Below are 18,135 nucleotides of genomic sequence, written 5' to 3' on the forward strand. Positions count from 1 at the left end.
AAAGTCTACTTAGTGTTGACAATTTGAGACAAAGTTCAGAGAGAAATGAATTTCAATGATCATTTCAATATTTACGCGAGATAAATGCGATGAGCAGGCTATAGGTTTTTTTTTCTTTTTTTTGAGTTGAGTAGTTATCAGAATCCACACTCCGCACCAGGTGGTGGCGGTAATGCACCATTTTGATGTTTGCCAACCACCCACAAAACCCACAAAACAAGAAGAAGAAGAAGAAGAAGAAGAAGAAGAAGAAGAAGAAGAAGAAGAAGAAGAAGAAGAGGAAGAAGAAGAAGAAGAATATTCGACCGCCGCCGAAGAAACAGGTTCGCTGTTGCGGAAGAGCTTCAGTTGTTTCAGCTCGATACGAAAGGGTAAGAAGAACTCTAATATCTTATTAATCTGATCACATGTCCTCTTGCCGAGGGGTTAGTTTCACAGCTCAGGTCTCGGATGTGTCGCAGATCTTTGTCTTAGTACAAGGCAGATGTAGTAATTGTGTCGGTTGTTTTCAAGTTACCTGGTGTTTAATTGATAACCGACTCTTTCGAACACTAACAATGAAGACGCGATGCAGCTAGCTTCAGTCCATCTGTGTTACAGGGAAGAAAAACTTTACACTGTGTGGATCATGAACTGATTGAAATTTAAGAAAGACTTCGTTGCCAGTCAGAGCAGCTCACCTCAGACATTCATACTGCACAAGCTACCAGAGGTAGCGAAGGTAGGCTAATTCGGATAGCTACCAGGTTAACCTGAAAGTGAGCGCAGCTACCTGACAGCTCAGGGCCAAGAGGTGAATATTTAGCCCTCCACCTTTTTGGCACTGCCAAACTAAGAAAAATAAATAATCTGTAACCCGTGACACAGTAAATGAAGATTACAGGTGTCCTCTGATGTGAAGCGTGCATGCTAACCCGCTACGACTTAGCTTCCTACAGCTAAAAGGCTAATAACTGTCAGGAAGGAAGCACACGGAAATAACACATCACAGGCACAGAAATACAAGACATACACCACACAGGTACAAAATAACAAGACATACACCACACAGGTACAGATATATAAGACATAACACCAAACATGTACAAATTAACAAGACATACACCACACAGGTACAGATATATAAGACATAACACCAAACATGTACAAAATAACAAGACATACACCACACAGGTACAGATATATAAGACATAACACCAAACAGGTACAAAATAAAAAGACATACACCACACAGGTTCAGAAATACAGGAAATAACACCACACAGTAGGCCTGGGCGATATATCGATTTTATCGATTAATTCGAATTTTTCCTTGTGGACGATTTAAAAAATGAAAAATTCGAATTTTTTCTCTCCGCTATTGTGCTGTTACTGTTTTCTATCTGTCACCTTTCAGGAGTTTGATTAAGATCTTTGACTGAAACATTCACATAGCCGGGACCCTGTACGTTTACCTGCAGATTATTGATGATGTGATTGACGCACGTAAAACCTGCTGCTCTTCAAAGTTAATACTTTGATCATTTTGAGATTTAGAAAGTAAAGAAATATACATTAGTTTTTCTCAGAACACCCTCACTCTACCGTAGAAAATCCCCTCTTATGGTGATTTGGATGGATCATGATTTGTGAAAGCAGACTGTGGGGAGGGAGACGGGACGACAAGGGGCGATCGAACAGAGCAGCGCTGCCTGGACAGACATGACTGCGAAGTTGTTAAACTTTTACCTGGCTAAAGCTGAGTTCTGTCTTTCCCTGCAACTCCCTCTGTTCCACCAACTAAATCCTCCATTCAGCAGTAATCCATCCGCTGATGACCAGAGCAACATAACGAACCAGCATTGAGGTGCGCTCTGTCAAGCAGGGGCGGACCAGACTTTTTAGCTTGGGGTGCCCCCAACCAGGGCACTGACTTATGCAGGGAGGCATAAATTTTATGAGTCCACACTTGAATAACTAGCATTTATTTGTACTTATTTGTTTGTATCAAAATTAAAGGATAAACGGGCTATAGCCTTAGAAAAATAAAAGTAGACAGAAACAAAGTGTTTTTTTATTTAAATCATTTAAAGGTAGAATATAACTGAATAGTGCTGTAGTGCACTGAAACAGTACAGTACACACTTTTTCTAGCAGTATTTTTAAATTCAAAATGTACAAAATGGTGCAGGTTTCACTATGAATGTAAATAAGTCTGCCTCCTTTAAAACTACAAAGTGAAGTTACTGAAACAGAAGAAAAGCTGAAAATTCAATTCCAAGAGTCAAATAGAGGTTACTTTTTTAAGTTTTGAGTTCTCTCTTTCATTTGTATTTATTGTTTTCTTCAAGACGAAAAAAAACGAAAATCAAACTTTTTGTGAAAAAATCAGAGATTTTATCTTTAGGCTATATCGCCCAGCCCTACCACACAGGTACAGAAAATAATCTATAATACAACATAGGTACAAAAATACCAGTCATACACCTCACAGGTTCAGAAATACAAGAAATGCAAGAAATAACACCACACACAGTAAGAGCGGATGGGTCTCTTATAACATCCTCTAAAGGTATTAATGATGTCTTTAGAGACTACTACAAGAGCCTATTCAGATCTTCTGGGATTATGAATGAGACATCAGCCAGAGATTTTTTTCTCAAGCATAAATCTTCGTACTTTATCTTCTGATCAGGTGGCTCTTCTAGATGTGTCAATAAAACTGCTTATCAATGAATACAGGAGAATCACCAGGATCTGATGGTCTTCCCGTGGAGAACTACAAAGAATATATTGATATAATCACTCTGATATTGACAGCTGTGTTAGAGGAAGCGTTTCGAACTGGTTTACTTCCACCATCTTTCAATGAAGCACTAATCTCTTTGATACCTAAAAAGGGGAGAGATCATACAGAACCTGCAAACTTTAGACCAATCAGCCCCATTAATGTAGAAAGATATTGGCTAAGGCACTAGCCCTAAGACTTGAAACTGTTCTACCGCACATTATTCATAAAGATCAAGTAGGCTTCATAAAAGGTAGGTCTTCCACTGATATTTTGAGAAGGCTTATGCACTTAATATGGCTTAATGGTTCTAGCACAACGCCAGTGGCAGCTATCTCACTTGATGCTGAAAAGGCCTTTGACAGGGTCGAGTGGGGTTTCTTACACTCGGCCCTGTCTGGGTGTGGCTTTGGACCTAGTTTTGAAAAATGGATTAAAATAATATACAGTAAACATAAGGCATCAGTTTAAATAAATGGTCTTATCTCTAGGGAAACACGACAGGGGTGCCCCCTGTCGCCCCTCTTGTTTACAGTTGCGTTGGAGCCTCTTGCAGTGGCTATAAGAGCAAATCCTGCCATTAAGGGAGTAGATGGTGGAGGGGAGGAACACAAACTAATGTTATACACGGACGATATTCTTTTCTTCACTAGTAATCCTCACAGTTCTTTACCTGCACTAATGAATACAATTGATAAATATTCTAAATTATCTGGTTATCAAATTAACTGGACCAAATCAGAGCCGATGCCCATATCTAAATATGTATGTATGCTTCACTCTGGCTCAACCCAGAGGTGAAGATTGGGAAGCAAAAGGTTTTTTGGAAGAGATGGTTGGACAAGGGCATATGTACAGTAAAAGATCTTTATAAAGACGGAACATTCATGTCATTTACTGAACTCGCTGGACAGTTCCAGTTGCAAGAAAAAGGTGATTTTTGGAAATATTGGCAAATCAGACATTGCATATTTAAAAAATTTCAGTCACAGAGACTAGCTAACCGAATTATTGCCTATCTAAATAACCTGTCTAACCATAAGGCATCAACATTTTATAAACACTCGGTTCTTTTGATTAGTAGCAGCTGTCATAATTTAAGAATAATCTGGCAGAAAGACCTTAACTCCGAAATTAGTGAGGATAGATGGAGTCAAATCATAGCCCAAAGTGGCAAGTTTGTCAAAGACGATAGAGGGAAATTTATTCAATATAAGATTCTGCACCGGTGTTATTGGACACCCTGTAGGCTCTTTAAAGTAGGGCTTACAACTAGTAGTTCATGTTCGAAATGTGAAAGACAAATGGGAACCTTTTTGCATCTGTTTTTTACAGGATCTACCTACATTTTAGAAAAAGTACCCTTTTGATGGAGGCCCTCCTGTTTTTTTCTTTCTGCATTCTGTATCATGTACCACTCTGAGCTGTTACAACATGTGCTTAAATAAAGATTGGAATGGCAAAAAAAAGAAATAACACCACACAGGTCAGTTTGTCCATTATCCTGTGGTTTGCACAGGTTATGGCTGTTGCAGCTGCTGATGACAAATGAGTGCTGGTAATCTGTTGAAGAAGACATTTACCTGTTCAGTAGTTAATGTGGTTGTTTGTCCAGTATTGACAGAGCCATGTACATTTAAGGCTGACGTTCCCCCTCTCCCACTGCCTCAGAAGGCAGTCCTGTTCCTCAAGCCAGTATGAGAGATAGTGCTAACTCAGGGCTTAATGTGACCATTTTCTGACCGTCCAGTCATGTCTGAAGTCAGTTCAGCCCCCCCCCCAAAATCTTATAATGTGGTCAAAATGTCCATTTTTAATTATCATGTATTTGTAAGGTCTCTCTGAGCCACATGTTGACGGTTCATAGGCTGCTGTTCTAAAACTAAATCTCTACATTCTGCAGAAGCTCAACAACTCTTCCAGCTGACATCTTCGATAGTTTAATAGTTTTATCACTCCAACAGATTCTGAAGATGAAAAAACAGGACACAGAAGACCCACAGAGCGGTGAGGAGGCTCCACCCTCAGCAGGGGGACACACGTCACCTGCAGCTGTGAAAGTCAACCTGGATACTGACGGGCCCAAAGAGCCTGGGCAGATAGACTCCCCAGCCCAAGGTGACATGGTGGAAAGAGAAGGTAAAGGTTTATGTGTTACATGAGAGCAGTGTCATTTATGTCAGGAATAGAGGGGGAATTGCAGGCCTTCCTGACCAGGGGAGCTTTCTCATGTTGTTTACTAATGCTGGGACAATGTGATTTTCTTCCAATTTAATTCCTTTACGATTTTTGCTATGTCGATTCGATTTAAATTGCAATCCCTCAATATTACAATTTTATAGTTTTAACCCTCTTTTAACACCAGACCATTTGAGAAAGTTGAATGATGATGTCTACAGGCTATATCAGGAGCCATATTTTTCACAAAAAATGAACATCACATGTAAGTCAGTTTTTAGGATTTATTCAGGGAACCTGACATCTTAACTTTTTTTCAACCCAACTTGAAAACAAAGACTGAAATAAATGACTAAAAAGGTTTTTAAAAAAAAAAAGAAAAAAAAAACACAATTTAAAAATGATACACAAAAAATTCAGATACTGCAATACATTATTTTTTCCCCCCACAACCATTTTTTTCCGTGGAGGATTTTGTAAAGGATCAAGCTATATTAAAGCTTCTGAGTACTGTATCATTACCTTATCATTGCTAATGCAGCTTTGCTGTTTGATCAATCATGTAATGCATCTTATTAAAGTGAAGTCCTTTTACTGTGAATTTGTCACCCTTGTCTGAAATCAGTATAGCTATTATTAGCTGTTGCTATTGCTATAACAGTGTTAGCTAGATTTTTAAAACAAGCAAAATACAAGCAACAATTCAAAACATGGCTTATGTGGGGTAGGAAAGGATTAGATATCTGATAGAAAAAAGCCATATTGTGGGAAATTTTTTATACTCCTTGGTTTCAAGTGAGGGCCAAGAATTGGTACACCCCTTCATTAGACTTTGCTTCCTGCTTTCTTACTGTGCAGATACTTTCTGCTTGCTCTCTTCCCTGCATAGACTTTTTTGCTTATATTTTCTTATTTTCCAGTTTTTTCATCAAATAAACAAAAGCAGCGGCTCTTGGGGGGCTGTTTAATAAATGCTGTTTAAGTACGCGAAAATGCGTTTTATCCGAGTACTCGATGCAATTTTCAGTAGAGTACTCGAGTACTGAAATATTCGATAGTTGCAGCCCTACTTTGAGACCTACAAGTTCGGATTTTTTGACATGAACCTGTATGGCATGTAGTTATGTACATCAGCGCTCACTGTGTGTGATGCCACTAATGCTTTGGCAGATGTTTTTGAGGCTCTTTGGGGGGACCAGAAGACGTGGAGGTAACTCCCCAAAAAATATATTCTTGTAGATATTGACAATGTTTTTGTTACTCACTTTTTGTTTTCTAATTGATGGTTTCTTCGTCATCAGACTTGTTTTCCCCAGCTGCTTTTTTAGTTTTAACCACTTGTCCATTGTTACCCTCCCTCCTGCCCTAAATGAAATGCTGTTAATAAAGCAATTTTCCTACTTCCTAATTCCTACTAAGCTAGCTTTCTGCTTGCAGATATTGATAGTACTGACCTATTGGGGGCTGTACACACTAGGGACGGTTACTTGTGTCGACTAATCTATTGGTTATTTTTTTGGATTAGTAGATTGATCATGATTATTTTGTGTTTCAACCTAATTTGGCCTTTAAAATGTGCAGACCTTTTAAATTCAACCAATGTGTTACATTTTCACTGCATTTACCCAGAGGTAGGTTCTCACCTCTGATTGGTCAGCCATGTGTCATGTTTATTTGTCTTTATTTCATTCACGATGACATAAAAAAAAAAAAAAACCACAGACACACACACACACAGAAAGGGAGAGAGAGAGAAACAGACACAGTCTGAAGTTTGGCGCTGTGGTGACAGTTAAGGTGAAACCAGCAGGCCATTCCCGGCAACAATCCAAAGCCGTAGCAGCTGGAGTCTGACAGGAGCACAGCAGCAGGCTGTCTACTTCACCGATCCCCAGGAACCTACAAGACAAACTCAGATCCTCCCAGAGAGGTGTATGGTCAGTAACTATAACAGGACAGTAAGACTAGAAGTTAGACTGACAGAAAAAGAGGGAAACAGGATGATCCCGCCTGACTCCCCCAGCTCTACATAACAACACGTTTAGTTTTGTTTCTCTACATGTGCTACTACCAAGTCGCTCATGTGCATTCCGCCCCTCCTCCTCGCCACTGTGAGTGTTACCGATGCAGTGTGAGCATGGATTTGAGCGCTCCATTGGACAAATGTCCTCATTTTTAAAAAGTTAGGGGAGTTTTTTCACTAGATTGTGACTTGGATCTTGCAAGTGTATACGGAAAGCAAAGAAGACTCTCTAAATCATGTTATCAGGCGCTAAACACCAGGAGCTTTTCAGGCTGTCCAAGATGGAGATGCAGAGTCTCTGTCGGCGCGCAGCGCTGTTGGGGCACGGAGATATTTCCTCATCGATATTCCTCATGTCTGAACTCAATGACCTTTCCCATAAAAGTATCTGTTAACTTGGCGCCTCATGCAGTAAACTGAAGTTACAGATGAGCATTTGCCGCCAGGTATTTGATTTCACGATAGGACAACATTAATAAAAACAACAGTACGACGCATTGACTGTTAATATTTGTGTCAATGAATTTTTTATAGTCGACGTAGTGGATTATGTCCACTAATCGTTACAGCCCTAGTACAGACCTCTCACCGCACTGTCTCAATTGTGACTGCACAAACAAAGTTGCCATGTAGCTGTATATGAGTCCAATCATAATCAGCTGGCTAGTCTTACTACAGCTGATCAGTGGGCGTTTGCTGATCTGGAGTGTAAGCTGGGAAGAAAAAAACTTGACATGCTAGAAAAAACTGACTGCGATTTTGGAATCAACCAGCTAATTTTAGTTTTAATCTGCATAAGAATCTAACTTTTTTTCAAATTGTTCCCTAGTGTAATAGGTCTAACCCCCGGTCGAACATACCACACACTGAAATACTTCTTTCTGCAGATTACTGTATCAATATTAATAGGAAGGGGCACCAAACTCTGTTAAATCTATTTTCTTTATCTCGTTAAGGGTTAGGTTAGGGTACATATTTTCTCTAAATCTAAGCAGTACATACAACGTGTGCAAAGGTATTATCCGAGTATATAATTTGAGTAAAATTTTGGGTTTGGATGGAAGAATTTAAAACCAAGTTTAATTGTCGTATTGTGTGGTTAGAGTCAGTATAAAATATGATCACTTAGAAATTTTATCCAAAACTCTGTGTAATATTATTACTTTTGAGACAACCAATAAAAGGCCACTGTGCAAAGTTATTGTGCAGTTGCTTCCCGAACGCAAGATGGGGAAGAAGAAAGATTTGACAACTGAAGAAAAGGAACAAATAACAAGAGAAATGTCCAAAGGGAAGACACCAGTCGAAATTGCACACATACTCCATCGGGATCCTCGGACTATCAAGAAGTTCATAGCTGGAAGTCAGAAGGTTCGAAAGAAACGCATTCAGCCCAAGTTTGCAAAGCTCACTGACTGCCAGCTGCGGCAAATTCATTGACAAGTGGTCAAGACACCCCTGGCGACAAGCAAGACCATCTTTGAGGCATGTGGCCTACCCAGTATGTCTTGGGGAACAAGGTGCAAGGCCCTCCATGTGTATCAGCCGTGAAGACAGCAACTAGAAATCCACCTCTCAACACCTCTGAGGCTGGGTCAGCTCACAACAGTCAGCACCAGTACGTCTTCGTCGTCAACAAGGAGGTGGAGGAGTCATGTTCTGGGGTGCAATTGTTGATGAGAGTCTTGTATGTTTCTCGTGAGTAGAAGATGAAGTCAAGATCAACTCTGAGGGATACTGCAAGTTCCTCGACAAAAACTTCCTACCTTGGTGGAAGAAGCAACCTCTGAGGATCCGGAAAGCACTTCTGTTCATGCATGATAATGCTCCATCTCATGCATCTGTTCTCACCAAGGACTGGCTTAATAAACACGGCATCAAAGATGAACAGAGCATGTTATGGCCACCTTGCTCTCTGGGTCTCAACCCCATCGAAAATTTGTGGTCCATCATCAAACAGTCTGTGTACGCAAACAGGAAACGGTACACCTCCAAGGATGATCTGTGGCATGCCGTGAAAGCTGCTGCAGATGGAGTGAGTAAGGAGACCATCAACGAACTGACCAGTTCCGTTGACAGGCGACTGATATCTGTGATCCAGAAGAAAGGAGGATATGTCAGCAAGTGATATCCTGAACATTGTGTAGCGACAAATGGGACTTTTTGTTGGATATTTATGGCCATTTGTTTGTTCATTAATATCTTTTGTTGCATTTCCAGTAGTTTTGTTATCACATTTGCCTGTTTAATAGAAAAATTTGGAACTGCATAATAAGTTTGCACGCCTCTCATATGGCAGTTTTCTTATATAATTTCATAATTCCTTTAAAAAATGTCGTAAAAAATATATATGGGTTTTCTACAGCATTATTTAATCAAAATACACATGGGTTTCAAAACTGAGCAAGAAGAAATAAATATTCCCTTTGATATCCTCTCATGGTATGCTTGCATAATAACTTTGCACACAGTGTAGTGTCTCTGATCCAGTGCGAAAGAGAGGGAAGAGTGGGTCCCTCCACTTTAAAAGAATGACTCGGTGAGCCACCAACGAAGAGAAAGCCAAAACTTTAGCTTTTGCTTTTGGTAAATCACTCCCTGGGAAAATACCAAATATAGCAGTCAGAGGGTTTGGTACAGTTTGAGGGTTAAGAATTTCTGAAATGGTTTGAAAATAAGATGTCCAGAATTTAGTTAAGTCGGGACAGGACCAGTACATATGTAGAAGACTGCCAGAGGCGACTTTACATTTATCACAGGTGGGGTCAACATCAGGGTATAAACGAGCTAATTTGGTTTGCAAAATATGAATTCGATGAACTACTTTAAATTGTAATAGAGCATGTCTGGCACATATAGAGGAAGAGTGTATGTATTGAGGACTAAGTCCCATGTGTCATCTGTAAAAGTAAAATTTAAATCCTGTTGCCAAGCGGTTCTAACAGCAGCCAAAGGAGGTGAGTACCTTTGAAAGTCGGGTTGCAGGAGAGAATAACATCAGTTGGGTTACTTTGAGGTTTATGGGGAAAATTTTGTATTAAATTCTGAACAGTGCCTCACCTGTAGGAACCAAAAAAAGGGTGTTAGGGATATCAAAGGTTTGACTCAAATGGGAAAAGGAAACAAACTCATAGATCATCAAGACGTTTGAGTTTTTTATTGTGCCAGATCTAAAAGCACCGTCAGTTAAAGAAGGAACAAAGAAATGATTAGAGGTGATAGGAACTTTAAGTGAGAAATTTTGCAAACCAAAATGCCTTCTGAGCTGAGTCCAGATATGCAGAGAATGTTTAATCACAGGATTATTACTGGGGCAATTCGAGGACAGTGGTAATGCAGCACCCAGAAGAGCAGGTGGGGAAATTGGGCTGCTATCACAAACCTCCATTGAAACTCTAACAGGACAAGATGCATCAAGATGAAAATGCACCCAATACAGCAAACAACGAACATTCGCAGCCCAATAATAATATTGAAAGTTGGGTAAAGCCAAACCACCAGCCTGTTTAGGTCTTTGAAGAAATGCTTTGCGCAGTCTATGAGGCTTATTCCAAATGTAGGATGTGATTAGAGAATCAAGAGCACTGAAAAAAGATTTTGGGATGAAGACAGGGAGGCGCTGGAAAAGGTACTAAATCTTTGGGAGTAGTGTCATTTTGATTGAGTTTATTCTTCCAATAAGAGACTGTGACAAAGGGGACCACTTTGACAGATTGCCTATATATAGAATTGCCTTGGCTTGGTCAAACAGACTAAGACAATTGTGTTTGAAAAGCTGTTTAAATTATCTCGTGACACAGATCCCCAGGTAATAAAAATGGCTAGTCACCACTTTAAATGGGAAGTTTGAATAATTTAATTCAAGAGCTACCTTATTTATTGGGAAAAGCTCGCTTTTGTTTAATTTAATTTTATATCCTAAAAAAAAAGACTAAAAGGCTCAAATACAGAAAGGGCTTCAGAAAGGGAAGAAGCAGGATTTGAAACAACGAGGAGTAAGTCGTCAGCATATAGTGAGATCTTGTGCTCTATACCTCCTCTAGTTATATTTTTATTGCTAAGAATAGCTATTGCAAGTGGCTCTATGGAAATAGCATAAAGGAGTGGACTCAGAGGGCAGCCCTGCCAAGTCCCTCTATGCCAGGGGTCTCAAACTTGTGCCATGGAGGGCCAAGAGGCTGCAAGTTTTCTTTCCAACCAAGAACTCCACCAGCTGATTTCACTGATTGCCTCACCTTCAAGCAGAGAGCAGGGACTAATCAGTGAATTCAGCTGGCAGTCCCAACTCATTGTCAGCCCTGGAATTTCATACCTCAGACCGGCCCACTTTATATCATGATCTATTGTATTAAAATAATGTAATTATAACTTTACATGTTAAGAGCGCTGATTAGAAAAAAAATATATGTATATCCTGTGACTGAGGGCGAGCAAAGTAGTCAAAACTACTACTACTAACAGACTCATCTTCATCTATCTCATCCCTAACTTGTGGTTCAGGGTTCTGCTGCTGCTGAGCTGCTGTCTCAGAAATCAGTCTCAGAGTACACTCTGCTCTCCCTTTCACACTTCCTCCAGGTTCCATAAACTCACCTAAACCTGTGCAATAAGAATCAATGATAATAAACGATAATATTTTGTTCGGTGGCAAAAATATGCAGGTCTATTGCATCTAACATTCACCTTATTCATTTTCAATTGTGTGCTTTGTTTACCATCTTACTTTTGATGATAAAAAGGGCCACTACTAATATTTGGGCACGGAAAGTGATTAAATTAGAATTAGGGCTGTCATTTTAACGCGTTAATTAGATTAATTAATTAATTACACCGCAAATTAACACGTCATAAAAATTAACGCAGATTAATCTGGATCCCAAACCCGCGAGGCGATCAAAGACGCACTTATTTTCAAATGTCTAGCATTTACAAACTGTTTGTCCTACATGAAAAAAGTGGTGTTCTCGTCAGATTTTCAAATTTCCGACGGTCCCTGAATGTATCACACCTAGCAACATGCTTTGAACCGGGGGGGAAGAGAGAGCGCTGTTAAAGGAAAAGTTCGGTTTATACAGCTTTTACATTGTTTATAGAATGAAGTAGAACAAAATACTCACCCAGAAGGTTTTCCTGATCCAAGCAGTGCTTCAGGAGATATTTAGATCCAAAATCGTGCAGCGGACGTCCGTATAATGGGATCCATCGGGGCATAGACAGCGCCGCTCCTAAATCTGCGCAGTACTCTCTGGAGCACTGACTCCTTTCTTTGAGGGGCAAGCGTAAACAAAGTCTTCGTCAGTTCAGAGGTCAGTACAGCCACACAGCGCTGTCTGGAGTGACACAGACTGCAGCAGAGGACTATCTCGGAGCCGACCATGATGGAATATTGGTGAAAAACACGAGTTTTTGGATGATTAATGCCGTTATAAGGAGCGGCACTGTCTATGCCCCGATGGATCCCATTATACGGACATCCGCTGCACGATTTTGGATCTAAATATCTCCCGAAGCACTGCTTGGATCAGGAAAACCTTCTGGGTGAGTATTTTGTTCTACTTCATTCTATAAACAATGTAAAAGCTGTATAAACCGAACTTTTCCTTTAAGGGGACTGCCGTCCACATCTCGTTTATTCACACGTCATTTTTGAAAATCTACAGAAAATCAACCGTTTGCTCTAGCTCAATTCTGTAAAAAACTGGTCATTTTACACTCTTTACTGCATCAAACAAGCCCTGAATGATCGATAAATGTCTTGTATTTAAATCTAAAGAATTCTTTGAAAATTTCCTTCCATCTTCCTGGTGTCATGTTTCAGCTTGGGGCTGCTCTGCACCAATGAGTAACAGTTTGTGTGTTCAGAGCATGTAAAACTGAGAATACTTCACTTTTCTTTGATCCAAGACTTGAAAAAAGTGTTTTGTACATAGTTCCTCACAGTTTTTAGCCTTTAGCCCTGGTTCTCCTGACCTCATAGAAGTATAGAAGTTCATATTGCATCGAGTAAAAATGTGAACAGAAGCAAAAAACGTCCTAAAAATCAAATCAGCTTACCTTAGGTGCAGGATTGTGTAGATTTTGTAAAGATAGAACCATAACACTTTTTTCATTTGTTTCTTATGCCTCAGGGTACCTAAAAATGTGTTGTATATATTCCCACCTCATTTTTAAATGTTTTTTAACGTCTTTTAATGTAATTTTAATGTCCTGGAATTAAAATCCTTTATTTTGGGACCTTAAGCAGATATGAGATTAAAATGTGATTAATAAGATTAATTACAAATCGTGTAATTAATTAATTAATTTTTTTTGATCGCCTGACAGCACTTATTAGAATTGATGCTTGCTTGTTCACACACTCTTTTACAACAGCTCACCTGTTTCTCCAAAACTGACAGCAGCAATCCCTTTCTCATCACTGTCCCCTGTGTCTTCCTCTGACATTAAATCACATTTTAAAAAATAGTCAATAGTCAGCCTTCAGGTCAATGCAAGTCAATTTCATTATTGTAGTGCTGAATCATCAGGCATCAATTTTCTCAGGGCAATTTTCATATAGAGTAGGTCCACACTATACTCTGATATTAATTCTAATATTCACTCAGTGAACAATCCTACCTGCCCACTAGGGCTGGACAATTAATCGTATTTTAATTGTGATTTCAATTTTGCCATCTGACAAACATAAAAACAATATAATCGAAGAAAAACAATTAATATGCCACACAGTGTAGATGTATGCAAGTTCCTGTGCTTCATAGCTCTTCTGTGTTTCATGTGCAGCCACAGCGAGTGTGTGTGACTTATGTGTATCAATAACACTGAATGTGCCACTGGCTGGTTCTTTAAAGTTGTATTTACTGAAGTTTTTGAATAAATGAATAATCGTGTATATTAATTGTGATTTCAATATCACTTAGAATAATCGGGATTCTTATTTTTACCATAATCGCCCAGCCCTACTGCCCACTCTGCACCTGTGGTGGGCTCATAGCTGGTTGGTGCTGCTTCATCTCACTTCTGAGGGGCTACAAGACAAAGTTTCCCCAGTTATGTGGTGTCGTCTCAACACATGGTGCAAGCTGCATTTTATTCAACATTTTGCCTTACCAGTTTAATCGCCATCTTCTGCTGTTTCAAACCGCAAGCTCATTGACATTTTATTTTTTTTAAAAATGCTATTTTTTGCGCATATTGGTGTCATTTTCCAGCGCTTTCTTTTTTTTAATTTCAAAGCTTCTCCGCGCCACCCTTGCTCTTTTGATCCATCGGGCTCGCAGTAGCAACGAGCTGGCTCGTTGCACAGACTCTGACTGGCGGAGCTAATAGTTTTTAGCCTGCACCGACGTGATGTTACGTTAGGATGCATCTGAGAGAAAAAAAAAAAAGCTGTCGATGGAGACGGCCCACAGAGACAGCGGTAATAGCATGTAGGTTATACTCATTCAGGGCCATGAATGAACACTAAACCAAAAAATTATAATAATATTGAAAAATGTACATTACCACCTCAGCACAGGCTTCTCTTTCTGCCCAGTTTCCATTGTGTTTTCCATTAAGCACTCTGGCTCTGCCATGTTGTTGACATCCATGCTTAGTGCAGTTGACGGGCTTTTATAGGGATGTAAAAATTTGGCCACAAAGTAGAAGCGTTGCTTCAATAACATTAACTGTCATTCATTGTTCATACAGTGGAACAGCTGAAATAGGGGTAGGATGAAAAGTTCACAGCCTGACTAGGAAGGAGTTGTGCCATGGTGATGAAACTCAGGGTGCATTAAATTCAATATTTTCTAAAACTTAGGGCATGGTTTAGTTTTCAGCACAGCCTGTGTTTCCTTGGGTTGTTGCTATGGCAGGATGTTTGGACCTTGGGTCATCTTCTTACCCCTCTTAAATTCAGCTGACCACTTTTTCACTTTGATAAAGCTGGAGCATCATCCCCTAATGTACCAACCATGTCGGTGTGACTGTCCTTGGGGGTTAACACCTTTTTTGCAGATATTTGATAACACCACAGTGCCAAATTTCCAGTTAAAACTGGAACCTGAAGCTGAGCTTTGAGAGTGAAGGACTATCGTGATGTGTGCTGTAAGCACTGTGAGTTATTGATGACCCTGGAAACATGCTGTAGGAGTGATTTTATGTTGTTCTACCTATCCATCCAGCAGATACAATGGCAGCACTTTCCCAGTGTGACATGGCGGAGGAGCTGAGCAGACAGCTGGAGGACATTCTCAGCACCTACTGTCAGGAAAGCATTTCTGACAATGCTGGCAGCCTCCCAAATGGTCAGTCACACAGCCCAAAACTCAATGGCCTCTCTGTGGAAAAGAATGAGGGGAAACCAGGAGAGGGCAGAGTCAATGGAGCAAACAGTGATATGGAGAAGGAGCAGAAGAAGGTCCAGGAGAAGAGGAAAGTCAAGGGTCTGGGTAAGAAGCTACTCACTCTTTTCTTCATCTTTGTCTGATCTATAGAAACGCATTCAGGCTGACTACACTTCCTGAGGACAAAGCAGTCTGCAGAGGGGAAGTTGACTCTGAGTGGTGCTCTGCTCTCAAGCTGTTTCTGTCTGTCTGCAGGCAAAGAGATCACTGTCCTCATGCAGACTCTTAACACCCTGAGCACCCCGGAGGAGAAGCTGGCTGGGCTTTGTAAGAAGTACGCAGACCTGGTAAGTGCTGGCTTTAAGCCTGTCTCCCCTTCCTTCAGTGTGGAGCACTGAACTGAATCAGCAATGTGCCAAACAAGTGGTCTGACACACTTAAGCTGTGTCTCCACCAAGCAAACCGGTTTGGTTCAGTACGGTTTGACACAATTTGGTACGGCTTAGCCTGATCCCGTTTGCGTTCCCACAGCAAACGGTGCCCCCTCGTGGTAGGTGGCATGTATGCTGGATGCTGAAAGCTGCATCTGTTGGATAACAGTGTGACGCCATAGCAGTGCGTCACAGTGTACCCTGCTAATAAATCCAATGAAGGAGAAAAACCGAACAAAACCGCTTGGAAGAAACAGGGCTATAGATCCAGTTTCCTGCAGCTCTGTTTGCACTCAGGTCTGACCTCTTTTAGAGGTTTAAAGAAAGAAAACTTTGAACACAGATTTCACAAAAAGCAAAATGACAACAACTGGGCATGTCCAGACTCTTCGACTTGGGGGTGCTCAGTGAGGCCAGTGACATGGGTAGGGGTGGTCAGGGTGTGCAAGGGTAAGGATTATCACCATTTATCCTCTTTAACTTCATTCTTTTCTTTAACAACTACGACTGTAACGATGTTATGTCCCAGCCAGACAATGCGCTAGATATTTTACTTGTCTGTCATTTTAAAGAACAGGGTCGTAAAAATTACGTCATAATGAACAATAATCTCTCAAATGAAAAAAAATTGATGATGAGACGTTAAAGTTATGACTTATATGTTTTAGCATTTTATCACAAAAGCAACTAAAAAATAACTTAAAACAGAGCTTTTTAAAATGAAAAAGACCGCAATCCACGTATCATTTGATTAATTGATATTTAATTATGAATTTAAAAAAACACTGAAAAACCTTTGTTTTCCATTTTTAAAAATAAATACTGTCAAATAAAAGTCTGATCGACTAAATTATGCATTTAACAGATAATTTTTGGTAATGTCACAGATTATTCTTTATAACATCATCGCTCTGAGAGACTCAGCTTGATTAAACTGTTCATGAAGCGTGAAGTGTGTTTTACAGTGGTTACAAAATGTCCAGTTTCATTTGAGCGATGTGCTTGCGTCAAAGGTGAGTTCCAGTGCTTTTTCAATAAAACTACTACTCACTTATTGGACAAACCAGATACTTTAAACCAAAGGTTTTTTACACCGCTACCAGATCAAGACCAGCAACCACTTTATTAACTGAAGGCAGTAAACCTCAACATAATACACAGAACTGTCAGCAGAACACTGCGGTCTGAATATTGACATAACGAACAATCCACCCACAGCCACCGGGGGCACTGCTACACCCTCAGCACATTGGGCCGTGGGTATATTCATTTCCTTCTCAACTATGCCATATTTTCTACATTTTAATGAAAACGTGGCATATTTTAGAAGAAAATGAACATACCTGAAAGATTCTGCTGATTTTTTCTGTGTTTATGTTATCATCATCAAGAGTCACTTGTTTGTCTCCTGTGAATCAAACATAGCTGGTCACCATTGTGCACAAAACTACCATCAAGCCAGCTTCATCGCTCTCTCTGAAAGACTGAGAATATTCAGTCAATGCCACCACTGGTCGTAGTGTATGACTTAAGAATAAAATGTATTAAACATAATGGTGCATCAGCCAATTGAATCACTTAGTCATTTTTAAGCCCAGATCAAAAGGTAAACCTTTAAAATTACACCAAAAAATATTCAGAGCCCCCACCAGGCTGTAAACTGAGGGGGAACACTGATGTTGCTTGCAACAGTGGTCCCCAACTCCTGGGCCGTGGACCAGTACCGGTCCGTGGGTCAATTGGTACTGGGCCACACATAAAAAATACTCCGCTTACATGATTTCAGTTTGAGTCATTATCTGATTCTAAGCAATGTCTTATTTTAAGAAATGACTGGATTCTCTTGATCATACCCGTCAATGACTCATTCTTGATGTCAAACCCCCACAAAATGGACAAAAACAAGCATCTTTTGGGCAGAGTAATAAAAGCAGTGAGGAGACAGAAGAGCCGGTCTGTGAAAATATTGTCTGACACTGAACCGGTCCGTGGAGCAAAAAAGGTTGGGGACCACAGGCTTACAATATTGCCAAAAAGGAGCTGCACTTTACAAAATTTACATCAGAAATTCTTCTTCTGAAGAAAAATGTATTAATGTCAGCGTCAGTTCAGTGGTACTCATCAAAAACAGGCACTATGATTTAGAAATGTTTGATTTTTCTTAATGTTTTAGTTTTAAATGTTCACTTTCAGTTCAGTGAAGCTTGCTAACCTTTTAACACCTGAGCCTAAAAATGCCTGCCTGGATCTTTTTGCATATGTGGACTACAAAACGGTCTAAAAATGTACTGTGAGTCAGTGTTTTGGCCCATTTTTTTCTAGAGTACCTTGAACTTTCAAAATTTGGATTTATTTCCTATTTGCTGCATGTAGTATGAGAGTAAAACAGTTTAAAATGAAGAATCA

General features: G+C 39.9%; 1 protein-coding gene across 2 annotated transcripts in view; it reads left to right on the forward strand.

Annotated features, from left to right (window-relative positions):
* The first annotated feature begins 178 nt into the window (after positions 1–178).
* txlna (taxilin alpha) overlaps positions 179–18,135 on the forward strand; it is a 51,591-nt gene continuing 33,634 nt past the window's right edge. Inside the window, exons 1-4 of one of the 2 annotated variants that reach the window (XM_074687348.1) lie at positions 179–371; positions 4,732–4,906; positions 15,140–15,403; positions 15,554–15,645. In XM_074687348.1, coding sequence (XP_074543449.1) covers positions 186–371; positions 4,732–4,906; positions 15,140–15,403; positions 15,554–15,645 — 717 coding nt within the window. In that variant the 5' untranslated portion in view covers positions 179–185. Of the gene's footprint in view, positions 372–4,731; positions 4,907–15,136; positions 15,404–15,553; positions 15,646–18,135 lie in introns of both variants that reach the window. The other variant, XM_074687346.1, reaches the window with a different exon arrangement.

Source organism: Halichoeres trimaculatus, unplaced genomic scaffold (assembly GCF_033239565.1).
Source record: "Halichoeres trimaculatus isolate MK-OKI-2021-1 unplaced genomic scaffold, fHalTri1.1 fHalTri1_scaffold_14, whole genome shotgun sequence".
Lineage (NCBI taxonomy): Eukaryota > Metazoa > Chordata > Actinopteri > Labriformes > Labridae > Halichoeres > Halichoeres trimaculatus.